This window comes from Canis aureus, chromosome 11 (assembly GCF_053574225.1).
Source record: "Canis aureus isolate CA01 chromosome 11, VMU_Caureus_v.1.0, whole genome shotgun sequence".
NCBI classification, from domain to species: domain Eukaryota; kingdom Metazoa; phylum Chordata; class Mammalia; order Carnivora; family Canidae; genus Canis; species Canis aureus.
Genome location: NC_135621.1, coordinates 61,491,453 through 61,506,918, shown reverse-complemented (window position 1 = coordinate 61,506,918; position 15,466 = coordinate 61,491,453). Strand labels below are relative to the sequence as shown.

Sequence of the window (15,466 nt, the reverse complement as noted above, 5' to 3'; positions counted from 1 at the left end):
CCAGGGCGTGATCCTGTAGACCTGGGATCAAGTCCCACGTCAGGCTCCCTGCATGGATCCTGCTTCTCCCTCTGCCTGTGTCTCTGCCCCCCCCCCACCCCCGTATTCTCACGAATAAATAAATAAAATCTTAAAAAAAAAAGAGTGGAAATGAATGAATCTTATGTTGGTATGATTTATTAGAGTCTTTAATTGTCCATTTTGTTCAATTTTCATAGACCAAAGTTGTATTTTAGATATGGTAATTGCTTTCTTTAAGAGTATTTGGGTCCGGGATCCCTGGGTGGCGCAGCGGTTTGGCGCCTGCCTTTGGCCCAGGGCGCGATCCCGGAGACCCGGGATCGAATCCCACATCGGGCTCCCGGTGCATGGAGCCTGCTTCTCCCTCTGCCTGTGTCTCTGCCTCTCTCTCTCTCTCTCTCTCTCTCTCTCTGTGACTATCATAAATAAATAAATAAAAATTAAAAAAAAAAAAAAAAGAAAAGAGTATTTGGGTCTGGGATTGTCAGTTAAAAACAGTAATAGTTGAAGCTATATGTTAAGAATATATAGTGCAAAATCACAATTCAAACTAAATTTTAAAGGTCAAGCTGATTTTTAAACCTTAATGCAGGCTTATTATTATAAATATACAAACCTTTATTTCTTTTATTTGATGTTTTTTGATATATAGTAAAGGAGCACATTTTTTTTCTTGAATCCCTGTTCTCCCAATTTTGCCATTCCTCCTCACTGTCTCCAATCCTGAAAGAAAACATACCAATTTTAACAAAACACTTTATTAAAAGTGAATTTATAAGTAAAAAAATATATTATAAGGGAAATAGTTGAATTTTGTCATTTTTTATAGGCGTATTTTTATGCAGTATTTATAATACATGCTGAACTATGGGATGGAACAATGATCTTTTCTTTAAAAAACAAGTAGACTAGGGCTTCTTTAGCTTTGGCAAATATCAGAACTACTTGAAAAACAAATCGTGGATCTGTTTCAGAGGCTCAGCACTCTGTGTCTGCTGGCCATTTTTATAATTTGCTGCAGTTTGTATGTAAATAAACTTTGAGGAAGTGTTACTGCATAGATGGTCCAATTATGGAAGAGGTTGGGTTAAGTATTCCTTAGAACAATATGCTATGGAATCTAAAAAATACTGTATATGACAAAAATATTTACTTAATACTATAATTGTTTTCTTTTATAGTTATTGATTTGATGGATTCAGGTGAGATTTGATAAACTGTATGTTGATTAAAAATAAACTTTTTGAATTAATATTCCTTTATGTGGAGCTTTCACTATTTTCAATCAGACTGCTAAAGTAAAACTTGGCCAGTTAGTCTCTGGTTTTATATATACCTATACAACTTACTATTGAAAACCACCTGAAAAAAAAAAAAAAAAAAAAGGAAAACCACCTGGATTTTAATAGTTATTTTACAATATTAAAAAAAAAATTAATAGTTATTTTACAATATTGCATTTAGGTATCTATGTTACAGTTTTACAATACAAATGATTCTGAAATATCTAGGGTGTTATTTCATAACTCATGTTTAATTATCTAGAAGTATATCAGTTTGCTTGTTAGGTTGTATACAGTTATAAAGTTTATTGTATAAACAAATTTGGGGGCGCTTGGGTGGCTCAGTCAGTTGGGTGTCAGTCTTTGGCTCTGGTCATGAATTCTGAGTTCTGAGATTGAGCCCTGCATCAGGCTCTCAGGGAGCCTGCTTCTCCTGTTCCCACTCCCCTGCTTGTGACTGCACTCTTTCTCTCTCTCTCTGTCAAATAAAGAAGTAAAATCTTAAAAAAGAAAAAAAAGCGAAATTGATCTTGAGCATAAATATAATAAACATATACAGTGTGTTTGCATTTAATTCATAATAGGTATACGGTAAAGCCACCTACAAATCAGTCTAATTTGTTATATACATACTTATATGTCTGCATAATTACACATAAAAATATGAAGATGTCATCATCTCAGGAATTACATTTGACTCATATATATGGGATCATATTAAATTTATTATAACCTGCTTTTTTGTTTAACTCTTTGTAGGTCTCTTTATCAGTATATGTGTATTATTTACTATACTGAATCCTATTTGAATGTAGGATCATATTCTCTTTTTTAAAATAATGTGCTGTTTGTACTAAATGTCTTCCAAAGTCTTGGATATTTTACTTTGTTCATCTGCTCTAAATACAGTAAATATTACCTTCATATTTTTACCTAGATTGATAATTTAAGTAAGAGTTGATGCTATTTATTGTCAATATGAGTAGGAGATAAAACGTAGCAACTCAAAATGAAAAGTATTCCATTTTTTGGCCCATGGATGTTTCAAGTGTGCATTATTATTTTTACAGAATCTTAACATGTTAGAGGGAAAAGAAACTTGATAACACTTTTAGTTGAATTCCATCAATTTTACATATCAAACAGTGAAGTTAAAATGACTTGTTCAAGATCACACAAGGTAGCCGAACTGGAAATCATAGAAAGTTAAGGTCTCTGCCTGCACTCATTTGAGATAATCACATGACTTGTTAAAGTGGCATAGAGATTGTTTCTGTTGTGATTATAGCAGTTACACTCTGAAGTACATCATCTGATAGTTTGAATTGTAATAGAGCTCCCTCAATCTCAGCTTGACCTTTCTCTTTTTTATTTTTCTTTGAATTGGAGCATTATTATATTTTTATATGACTTCCTGTGTATTTGCTTTTGTGTTACTAGTTCTGTTCTCCATATAACCATCAGTTGGAATATAGGTTGATAAGTTTCTTTTTATAAAACCACTTAGTATAACTATTTCTTTTCAAAATATTGACTTCAGACGGGCTGATGTTTGCTAAATACTAGTGATAATTTTTAGAACCCATTTGCTTATTCATTGAAGTAGTAAAAAATAAGAGGCTGAAGAAAGTGAAAGTCTAAAACTTATTTTAAACATTTTGTCAAATGGGAGTTTTCCCAAAACTAATCTTCTTTTAGTAAACTTTGCTTTTTAATGAAAAGAAATCAGTGTTCTTTAATTACATGTGACTTTCAAGAATCTAGAATTAAATTTTATAGCAGTTATGTTGTATAATTCTCTAATAACAAAATTGATTTTAAGAAAAACTGCCTTTTGTCTTTCTTAACTTAGACACCTAATTCGTCCTTAATGACTATCACTTTTTGTGTGAAGCTATTGAATTAATTTTCTGTTAATCAACCATGAAAAGATTTTTCTTAAAACTATTATTTTTATTTTTCCTTAATAACCAGGAGACATTTCATTGTTTCTTTTTTTAAGTTACATTCTTGCTAAGAATAATTGCTTTATTGTGGAAAATACTTCTTTTAATTGATTGGTACTTTTTTGTACACTTCTTGGCTCTTTTAAGAGATGCTGCCTTTTTATATAGTGACTGAGACTGAGATTAAATTTTAGGTTGAAAGGAAATTAAATATCAACCAGTTTGATCTCTCATTTTAAAGATAAACTGAGATTCTGTGTGGTTCACCCCTCAGTTTACCGTTAGCAGCTGACCTGAAACTGGATTAATTCACTCTTCTTTACTCAAAGCCTGTTGCTTTGGCAACCCAAATCACCAAACTTTGTACTTCCTGAGCGTAAGTTGACTATTAATCAGCTCTTGACATTTTCTATAATAGTAGAATCAAAATATTTCTATACATTTGCATTTATAATAAAACGTTTCCTATTCAGTTTTTCTAGAATACTTCATGTGAAATTGCCATACAGCAAAAATCACTTAATTTTATGCTTTTTCATAGTACCCTACAGAATCACCAGATTGTGTTGTGGATTTTCCTGTTTCATTTTCTGTTTCCTGGACACCACAGGTAAATTCTTAAATTTATTTTTAGTAGCTAAAAAGCATTTTCTATCATAATTGGTAATAGATTATAGCCAACATAGCCATTATAGTTTAGAAAGCCATATATATATATATATATATATATATATATATATATTTATTTATTTATTTATTTTGTAAGCATTTATTTATAAGCAGAACTTTCAGGGTGTTTTTTTTTTTTTTTTTTTTCATATTTCCTAGTAGGTAATGTCTACTTTTTCCCTCCCCTCACACATAAACACACCATTCAGTCTTTAGATGTTTATACCTCATATTAGATAAATATGAAGGTCTATTGACAGAAATTTTCCTTTGAATTTAAATTGTAAAGAACTCTATAAAGCAATAAGTGGAAGTTGGGTGAATTTTTCAGATTGCTAAAACTGTTAATATTAATGGCATAATATCAGAGAATCTTTTTCAGAGGAGAATGAGTTATACCTGAAAATACAAATCATTTACACACAGTTTTCATTGTTTTAAAGTGATTGTTCATAATTCATCCTTGAATATAGATAATATTTTTGTTTGGGCCTTTTGGAGCATTCATATTTTGTATAAAGAACATAGGAGAATCTTTCTCCTGCTTCTGTCAGTTTTAATTTCTCAAAAAGTTGATATCTAACAAGAAAATGAAATTAGAAGTACACCTTGTAAATGGTTACATTATGTAGATGGATGGTAGTATGATATCAATGGTACCAACATCAACATTATGTGTGTGTGATTTTTCAAGATCTGACAGACTGGTGGTTAGATTCAGGGAATAATCTAATGATGACAGACATGGTCCTTCTTTCACCAAGTAAATTGTGGCAATTGGATGCAAAATGGAAAGAACATTTTTGTTCTTGTGCAAAGAGGGGAAAAAATTCCTACTGACATTTTATAAATAATCTCTAGAGGTTGCCCATATTTTTTAAATAAAATTTTGATAGGATCAAGTAAAAATTTATGCCTAATATTTTAAGTATATACATATAGTAATTGTATATGAAGTTAGTTTTTAAAAATAGGATTTAAATAGTATCATGTAGGTTCAAATGTCATTTTAATTATCCCTATATATTAAAATTTATATTCATATTTTTTCTTTAAAAACAACTGTCTCCCTCCTTTCAATGGAAATTGAGAAAGCACAGCAAAATAAAGGAGAGGAAAAACCCTGTAATTTGCTTTTGGTATTTTAATATATGTTATAAATACTTAAGAAATACTGTGTTCATTTTTTTAAAAAAAGAAACCTTTCCTCTTTTTAAAATACACATTTTCTATTTGGCTTTCCTCTTTTTAAAATAAACATTTTCCTCTTTTAAATATAAATTCCCTATTAGACTCTAGAAACTTTTTGTTTTATGCGAGATTATGAGATAACCCTGTACCTAGATTGTATTATTCTTTCCAGATATGCTGTCTCTACATTAAATTTAATGTGTATCAGAACTGCAAGTCTAAGACTATATTTTTAATGAGTTTTTAGTGTTTTCAGTGTAGGTAACGCTGCAAGTTTTTCCCCAGTTTTAAATCTGTGAAAGAGTTTGCATCTCCACAAAAAGACTGTTTAGCACTTACCTTTATTCTGTCATTTAGCAAAATTATTTTGTGATTTCAATATGCTGGAAAATCTCTGAGGATAATTTCTTTCAAATTTTCTGTCCCTGTTTAATACCAGCTCAATGCTTTGCACATTTAAGCATGGGATGAGTTTTAGATTTAGTTAGGTCATACATTAAGTTTTCTGTTTTGTACTAGCTCCAAGAAAATAGAACTGATTAGTAATAATTGGAATGTCATAAATTCTTTTTTTTAAATTAAAGAATATACTAAAATTCTTAGTAAAGCACAGATAAAAATTTAGATAACCTTTTCATCCACAACTCAGATTTGAATTAATTTTTTGTCACATTTGTTTCATTTCTAGCTCTTATTTCTCTCTCAGGAATAAAATGTTACAGGAACAACTAAGACTTTATTTCTCTTTTCCCTTTCTTACTCTTTCTTTCCTTCTCTCCTTTTCTGGAGGTAACCACCTCTTTGAAACTGATGTGTGTGCTATCCTGCCTATTTTTCCTACATTTGTTCATGCCATATTCTAGAATATTGGTTGCCTGAATTTTTTTAGGCAGCACTGTTTCTGAGATTTATCCGTGATCTTTGCACATTTAGTATATTAAATGCTTTTTATAGTTCTATTATTTGACTCCGCCAGTTAATTTATCCAATGCCCTACTGATAAGGTTGTTCACAATTTAAGTTGTACTCTAGTGAACATCTATGTTTCCTTGTACACGTGTCAGTCTTTTAGTATGGCTTATGCTTAGAAATGAAAATGTTTGATTGAGGAGATTGTACCTCTTTGAGATTACTAAATATTGCCAAATTGCCTTCTCACATTGGTTGTATAAGTTTATATCCCTACCCAGTAATGCACGTGTATCTACTTTTCCAGATCCTTTCCAAGTCTTAGTCTGACCTTAATTCTTTACAAAAATTGAAATAATTATTGTTTTATTTATAATTGTTCTTATTTAGATTTTTTTCTTTATAAGGATTCCTTTTTAATTTGAATATTGTTACATAGGGTGTATCTTTTCTCTGTAGCATAGTTTTATCTTTGTATGTAATCTATTTTGTCAGAAGTTTAATTTTCAGTATGGTCCTGTTTTATCAATTTCTTCTTGTGATTTCTGCTTTTTGTGTCTTGAATGAGAAAATCATTTTATCTTGTTCTGAAAAGATAGTTTCCTATCATTCTAAAAGTTATCTTTTTTCATATTTAAGTAGGAGATAGGAATCTTATTTACACTTGCCTACTTTATATATGCTCAGATAATCTGGCTGTGTCTATTTGTGTAGATCTGGGGGTGATTTCTGTTTTTCTTTTACATTTGCCATTAAAATTTAGAAAAGTTTCAAAATATATTATTTACTTACTAGTTTAGAGTCTGGCAGTACACCATAAGCATTTTGATAATACTACTAGTGAGTCTTTTAGACATAAGAGTATTGGCAATATTAGTTTATGTTTTAAAAGTAAGCAATATCAGACTACTTTGCTGTGTATGATCTGTTTTCATTGGTATGTTGGAAGCATTTCTGCTTGTGAGAGTTTTTTTTTCTTAGCAATTTTTAAACAGTTGTGGTTCTTAAGCAAAATAAATGTAGTCTAACAGCAAACTTATATTTAAGATACTGTACATAAGTTCCAGATAATTGGTTAAAAAAAATCCTTGTCTGTTTTTGTTTTGTATATTTCCTCTTTGGATTCAGTGTTTCTGGACTTTAAACTTGGAAGATCTTTATTTTCCTTTCTTTTTTTGTGAAATAATAGGCATGGCTTTGTGGCATCCATATTAAAAATGGGTAATTTTCCTTATGGTCCCTGTCTTCCTGCTGGGTTGATAATGTTTTGATGTATTTTTCTTTTGCTCTGATGAGAGGTCTGCTGCTGCTGCTCTGACATATTCATTTGGATGAATAATTATAACTTGCACAATGTCAAGCTGAAGATGGTAGGGTTTTGTGCGTCATGACAAGCCTAGTAGCCAGTGCAGGTGTCTCACAGCATGATCAGCAACAGCCAGTGTATTCTGGCTCAGAGGAGACATTTAGAGTAGTAAGAAATCAGCACCAAGGGCAAGGCTGCTGCTACTACTGCTGCCGTGATCTGTGCCAAAGAAACACAAAGTGCTTCTCAAAGACAAGTGACTACATACCTCTTTTCAGATATTTACTTTGCTTACCCAATAAATTTTCTTTTATAGATTTAGCATAAAATGTAAGAACATCTCATTTTTATCTTATCTTTTTTATCTTCTAGCATCACAGATCCTCCATGTATCTTTAACAACCTGCTACCTTTTGGACTTTTACATATGGATCATATATGTGAATTTTGTTGACTAATGATACCAGAAAATACTCTAATGTAAGATTTTAAGTGCTCTGATACTGGGGTATGTAAGAACAAAATTAATTTATTCTAGGTCACTGACCAACCCTAAATAGTTGTTAATTGGGGTTCCTAGGGGGTGCAGTCAAAGTGTCTGACTTGGCTTCAGCTCAGGTCATGATCTCAGGGTCTTGGGATCGAGCCCTGTGTCAGGTCCTGCACTCAGCGTGGAGTCTGCTTAGGAAAAACTCTCCCTCTGCCCTTCATGCCTTGCTCTCTTTGGTATGCACATGCACTCTTTTTCTCTCTCAGGTAAATAAATCTTTAAAAAAAATATTGCTGTTCTACATGTAAATGTGCCATTAAGTGCAGGTTTGGTAAAGTATCCTTGCCATGGCATTTGGAATTTTCAGATTTGGTATAATATAAAAAGCAGTGGTCTTTATATATATATATATTTTTTTCTTTTTATCATAGAAATCTCCTATTCTTAGAATAATGCCGTGAATACAAGAACAGTAAAATTAATAATGAAGCCTCTGGCTGATAAGCTGATGGTGAATGAAGAATTCATGATTAAAGGAAACAGTCCTATTACATAGCAGGGAGCATGATCCATTAGTTAGAGCAGCAGACTAGCAGTTGGGTATCTTAGGTTCTGTTTACAGTTCAGTCATTGACTTAATTGTATAATTTCAAACAAGTTGTGTGACTGCCCTTTGCCTCAGTTCATATGTGTATGGAAATAATGAACTTTTTCTTTTTTTATGGAGATGTTAAGAAAAATAAATTTGATTTAAAATAAACAGTGTCGGGGGGGGGGGTGGAAGAACCCTCAAAATCCACTCTAAGGATCCTGTGGAACTTCTTTTTGACCCAATCCTAGATTATCTTTTGTTTCATTTATCTCTTTGCTATCTTTGTTGGAGAACTCCTAGTACTAGACTTTTTTGTTCATTCTTAAGTTGGTTAATTAAATATGCTTTGGGTGCCTGGGCATTTTATTGTTGCCATAGTAGTAATGTTTAAAAAATACATCAAAAGGACCAAAAAGACCTGAAGGACCAGAAAAGAAACTGAATACATTATTGAGGTCATGTGATATGGTAGGAGGAGTATCAGTGTGATCTATTGGACTCAGTAACCTATTAACCACCTATCTTCTTCTTTTTCAATAATGTATTTTAAAAGTATCCTACACTGATTCTTAACAAAACAAAACAACCCCCCCCCCCCCCCCCCAGAAAACAACAGTTGAGAAAAGTTAAGGAAGTATCCAATCACCTTTAATGCCTTCATTTAGAATTTGGTTCTCATTAGATAATAGCTTTGAAACTATGCTTGTCACTTAAAATATTTGTTTTTAAAACATCATTGATAATGTTTTACATTTATTCAGGTATTCCTTAGAATTATTTAGTTTTTAATTACAATTAGGTTTACATTTATCCATCAAATTAAGAACTGTTGTAGACATAACCAGTTCCTAGATTGTGAACACATTTATTTAGGTCACTCAGTTAAGTAGCAGTGGTTTCCTAATCTACATTTTGCGTATTTTTGTTGATTTTTTCCTAAATATTTTAAAATTTTTTCTTGCTACTGTGAATGCTTTCTTAAAAAATCATATTTTGTAGTTTACCATGTGAATATGGGCAAGCTATCTTCTTTTTAAAGTTTTTACTTTCATTAGAGTTACACAAGAAGATAGTTTAACCTAACCTAGAGTTAGATTACAGCGTTTTTTTTTTTTTTTTTTGGTGCTGTTTTCTTTTTAGACCAAAGAGCATCTCCTTGCCTCCTTCCCACCTTTTTCTCCTCTGTGGGGTCAGTGACTTTTGGTGTTATGATCTTTATATTATTACACGCTCTTATAATTATACTGCCTTTTGTTTGCTTGGTGTTTAGCCATTATTATTAACTTTCCCCTATAGATGGGTTTGCTATTTTTTCTACCTGTTCCCACTTCACACACATGCATGCTTCCTATCTACCTGTTTTTCCCAAATATTTATCTTTTATTTTTATTTAATTTTTATTTTTTTATATGGAATGCTTCACACATTTGCATGTCATGCTTGTACAGGGGCCATGCTAATCTCTATCTTGTTCCAATTTTAGTGTATGTGCTGCTGAAGTGAGCACCCAGTTATCTTAATTTTGATTATATCAGTACTCCGTATTCACATTATGAAAGTGTATGTATACTATGCAGAGATAAGCCATTTAGTTAACTATTATTTTTCCTTTGTTACCTTGGTTTTTGTTAATCCTAGAGTTAACCGTTATCTTACTTTTCCATTTCTGTAGTTTTCTCTATACATAAAACTCTTTCAGACCTCAGTTTTTTCTCATTACTTGTCTATATCTCCTCTTAGCCATCTATATTAGGTTTTCCCTTGGCTTTACTTTCTGGGAAATTTCATGAGATTTACCTAATCACTTTCCTGTTGAATTTTTTTTACTTTTGTCATGTTAATTTTTAAGAGCTTACTTCATAGTTGTACATTCTTTTTTCTCCAGAGATACTATTTTTCCTTCTCTGAGTAGTTTGTTTCCTTAAGTTGCTCTTTTGTGTGTGTGTGTGTGCTTATAATCTTTGTGTTTGCTTGTGATTAAAAATCAGATATAAAACGTTGTTTGAAAGCTCTGAGTGCATAGATGGGGCTTGCCAACTGTGAACTTTATTGTAAAGTCATCTGACTGTATCTCATGATGAGGAATGCCAAATGTCAATACCTTTAGTTCTTTTTGAAAGATTGATTGGTTGGTCTGATTTCTTGGAGAAGACTCTTCCACCTTTCTGTTTTTGAGCAAGCAGAAAACATTCCTCTGAGGTATAAGTTTACCAAGGCTGGTGGACAGGAAATCACAGCCTGAAGCACTTAACCTGATGGCATCTTTTGTTAGCGCTGAACATCATGTAGCTGTTGAAGGCCTGCCCTGAAAGCATCTCTCTTTATTATCAAAGAGCAGGTAATGAGGATATATTTGAAGCTAAGAGGCAAAAAATGGTATCCTAGTTATCCTTGGTATTTTCAGACTTTTAAATTTGGGCCATTCTTAGTTATGTATAGTGGTAATTTTTTTTCTTTTTTCCTCAGTTTTGTTTGTTGCTGATGTATATAAATCTATTTTTTAAATGATTTTCTACCTAGTAGCCTTGTTAAACTTTTATCTAATAACTTATCAGTAAATTCATTTGGATTTTCTATGAACATAATTTTCTATGAACATTTGTAATGGCAGTTTCATTTTCTTCATTCTCAACTTTACAGCTATTTTTTTTTGCCTTATTGCTCTGGCAAGACTTTCTAATACCATATGAAATATAAAGAGTAAACCCAAGCATTCTTATCTTGTTCCAGACCTCAAAAAAATAAAAAAAGCTTTAAAATTTTTATTAGGTAGATTTATGTGTCTGTATTTCTTGTACTAAAATCCTTTAACAATAATTAATAGAATTTATTTAGATTTCTAGTTTGCTGAGAGTTTTGTTGTGAATGAAAGTTGAATTTTGTCAAATATATTCTTTCTGTTAAGATAATCAAATTTTTTTCTCCTTTAATCTGTTAATGTGGTGAATTAATTGTTTGATTCCTTAATGTTAAGCCAGTCCTGTGTTCTTGAAATATACTCCAGTCACACTGTATTTTATATTTATCTATTGCTCACACACATGTGATCTCCAATGTATATTGTATATTGCCAGATTATATTTCTTATTCTTTTTTAGGAATTTGCACCTATGCTTATATGAGCAATCCCTTTGTTTTTCTGCTTCCGAATTTTGTTTGTGTTGCCTCTCCAGTTCTTCCTGTTTGTGAGACTATGCCTTAAAGGAGAAACAGCAACAACATAGTTTTAGGGAGTTTTATGGAGGGACTGTGATAGATGTGTGTATTTAGTCCACTTTCCTTACCTAGTAGCTTTTACCCTCTTTTCATAGAATACTAAATGTGTAGTTAATACTTTATTTGACTTCTGTTGTATAAACTAGTTGTGAACATGAAATGTTAAAATTTTTTTTTATTGCTTTCACCAGTGGGCTACTAGTTAAATAGAAGTATTGAAATTCCTAAGTAAGTATGTGAAATATAAATGGGGTTTCACATTTCCAACTATTGGCAAATAACAATAGAAATAAATCCTTTTATTTTCCCACCCATTTCTGTAATATGGAGAGGATTAGTATGGGAAGTTCAGGGTTCCTTGGACCTTCATAGAACTTAGGTAGGATTAGTAAGAAGAACTTACAGAAGTCTACTAGGGAAGTTATATCCTATTTTTAGTGCTTTCTTAGATGAAGTTGTATAGCTGCCATGGTCAAGTCTTTCTTAATAGTTACCTTGAAAAAGTACATAAACAGAAAAGCAAGGAGCAACATTTTTCAGTAGGAAACAAATGTAACATACATTTATTATTCCACCATATGTGGAGCACTGAGCTAGATTCTGAGGCTGTTAAGGTGAATAGACAGGTTATAATACCTAGGATTGGCTTTCAGGATTAGCTTTTGGTCTGATGAGGCAAGAAATATTTTAAAAGATACTTTCAGTAAAATGTGTTGAGTGTTTTGATGAGCCGTTTTGATAAGGTAAAGAAGATGTAATCTAACCTGATGTGGTCAAGCAAGTTTTCTGGATAAGCTGTTACTTGAGCTCAGTGTATCTTTAGGAATGAGAAGTTAGGCTTGGGAGGAGAGATGATACTTCAGGAGAGAACTGCATTAGCCAAAGAACAAATACATGAAATTATAGGAGATGATGCATGAATTACACAGCATTTGGTACTTTTTGGTCAGAGTTAGAGATAAGACTGGAGCTTTTGCTAGAATTAGGCAGAGCCTGGTATATAAGCATACCTTGTTTTATGGTTCTTTGTTTGTTTGATTGTACTTCACAGATAATGGTTGTTTTGTTTTTTGTTTTGTTTTATTTTTTAACAGATTGAAGGTTTGTGGCAATTTTGCCTTGAGGAAGTCTGTTGGTGCCATTTTCCAGTAGCATTTGCTTACTTTGTGTCTCTCACATTGTGGTAATTCTTGCAGTATTTCAAGCTTTTCATTATTATTTGTTATGATGATCTGTGACCAGTGATCTTCGATATGACTATTATAATTATTTTGAGTCACTATGAATTGCACCCATATAAGATGGTGAACTTAATGTATGTGTTTTGAACACTGTACATACTTCACATTCGCCTCATTTCTCTCCCTCTTCTTGGCTGTCCTCTTCCCCAAGACACAAAAATTTTGAAATTAGGCCAATTAATATGCCTGAATGGCCTCTAAGTGAGAGGAAGAGCCACCCATCTTTCACTTTAAGTCAAAAGCTAGAAATGATTAAATTTATGAGGAAGGCATGGCAAAACCAGGATAGGCCAAAAGGTAGGCCTCTTGAGCCAAAAACTTAGCCAGGTTTTGAAGGCAAAGGAAAAGTTCTTGGAGGAAATTAAAAGTGCTACTCCAGTGGACACACAAATGATAAGAAAGCACAACTCTTTGCTGATGCAAAGTTTCAGGAGCCTGGATAGAAAATCAAACCAGCCATGGTATTCTTTTAAGCCAAAATCTAAACCAAGGCAAAGCCATAATTAACTCTTCAGTTCTGTGAAGGCAAAGAAAAGGTGAGGAAGCTTCAGAAGAAAAGTTTGAGGCTTGAGATTGGTTCATGAGGTTTAAGGAAAGAAGTCTCTGTCTAGCATAAAAGTGCAAGGGGTAGGAGCAAGTACTGATATATAGAAGTGATAGCAAGTTATCCAGATCTAGCTAAGATAGTGAATGAAAGTGGCTTCACCAAATAATATATTTCCAGTGTAGACAAACAGCCTTCTGTTGGAAGAAGATGCCATCTACGACTTTCAGAGAGAGAAGGCAATGTCTGGCCTCAAAGTTTCAAATAACAAGTTGACTCTTGTTAGGGGCTAATGCAACTGGTTACTTTATGTTGAAACCAGTGCCCATTTACCATTCTGAAAATCCTAGAGCTCTTAAGAATGATGCTAAATCTACTCCGCCCATGTTTTATAAATGGAATAACAAAGCATGAGTGACAGCACACGTATTTACAATATGGTAAGAAAAAAAAATTTCTTTTAAAATATTACTACTCATTGACAGTGTTACCTGGTCACCCAACAGCTCTGATGGAGATTCATGTTTTCATGCCTATTACACAACATCCATTCTGCAGCCTATGGATCAAAGGGTCATTTCAACTTTCAAGTCTTATTTAAGAAAGAAATTTGTAAGGCCAAAGGTGCCATAGATAGTTATTCTTCTGATTGATCTTGGCAAAGTGAATTGAAAACCTTCTGGAGAGGATCCACTCTTCTAGATGCCATAGGAACATTTGTGATTCATGGGACAGGTCAAAATATCCATATGAATAGGAGTTTGGAAGAAGTTGATTCCAACCCTCTTGGAAGAATTTAAGAATCTTGAGACTTTAGTGGAGGAAGTAACTGTAGATATGGTAGAAATAGCAAGAGAACTAGACTTAGAAGTAGAGCCTGAAGATGGGACTGGGTTGTTTCAATCTCATGATCAAATTTTAATAGATTGGAGTTGTTCTTAGTAGTGAGCAAAGAAAGTGGTTTTTTGAGATGGAGTCTATATCAGGTGAAAATGCTGTGAAGATTGTTGAAATGACAGCAAGGAATTAGGATATTACATAAACTTAGTTGAGAAAATTGTGGTAGGGTTTGAGAGGATTGACACCCATGTTGAAGGTTGTGTTGTAGGTAAAATACTATCAAACAGCATTGCATGCTACAGAGAAATGGTTTGTGAAGGGAAGAGTCCCTTAATGCTTCGAACTTCATTGTCTTATTTTAAGTAATTGTTATAGCCATCCCAACGTTTAGCAACCACTACTCTGATCCATCCACTGCCGTCAACATTAAGGCAAGACCCTCGTCCATCAGAAAGATTATAACTCTGAAAGCTCAGAAGATAGTTAGCACCTTTTAGCAATAACATATGTCTAAAAATAAATAAATACTTTGATTAAAAATACATTATTGCTAAAAGGTGCTAATACAGGGTAAACACTTATTTTAAGCACTTTGAATATATCAGCCTACTGCCTTCTGCTTTTCAAAATTTCTGATGAGAACTCTGATTGTTTTTGAGGGTCCCTAGTGTCTGATAATTTGCTTCTTTTTCCAAAATTCTCTGTCTCTGGCTTTGAAAGCTTGATCATAATGTGTCTTGGTACAAGTCTCTTTGATTTCATCTTGCTTGGACTATGTTGATCTCTTGGAGGTTTATATTCATGTCTTTCATCAAAATTGGGAGTTTTAAGGCATTATTCAAATATTTTCTCTGCTACTTTCCCTACAGTGCATACATTGGTCAACTTGTCCTGCAGTTCTCTTAGGTTCTGTTCACACCTCTGCATTCTTTTTTCTTTATGTTGCTCAGATTTGATAGGATCGTTATGTCTTTAAGATCTCAAATTCTTTTGTATGCTCAAATTGGCCTTTAGATTCCTTTTGTGAATTTTCCATTTCAGTCATTGTACTTTCAGCTCCAAAATTTCTTTTTGGTTTCTTTTTAGGTCTTCTTTCTCATTGTTGATATTTCTGTTTTGTTAATACATCATTTTCTTGACTTTCCACATCTCTAATTTTTAAAGCATAGTTAAGACCATTTTTTTTTTTTTTTCAGATTCTTTGTTTAGTCTACCCTC

The 15,466-nt window shown here is 32.6% G+C and overlaps 1 protein-coding gene and 1 non-coding gene across 6 annotated transcripts in view; one reads left to right on the top strand and one right to left on the bottom strand.

Moving 5' to 3' along the window:
* Nucleotides 1-15,466, top strand: part of FANCL (FA complementation group L) — a 110,413-nt gene that overhangs the window by 40,954 nt on the left and 53,993 nt on the right. For all 5 annotated transcript variants that reach the window (XM_077915467.1, XM_077915468.1, XM_077915466.1 and 2 more), the window contains one exon: nucleotides 3,792-3,860. In XM_077915467.1, coding sequence (XP_077771593.1) covers nucleotides 3,792-3,860 — 69 coding nt within the window. The remainder of the gene's footprint in view (nucleotides 1-3,791; nucleotides 3,861-15,466) is intronic.
* On the bottom strand, nucleotides 9,811-9,914 carry LOC144324460 (U6 spliceosomal RNA). The gene has a single exon (XR_013389966.1). It is a non-coding gene; the product is annotated as a U6 spliceosomal RNA (small nuclear RNA).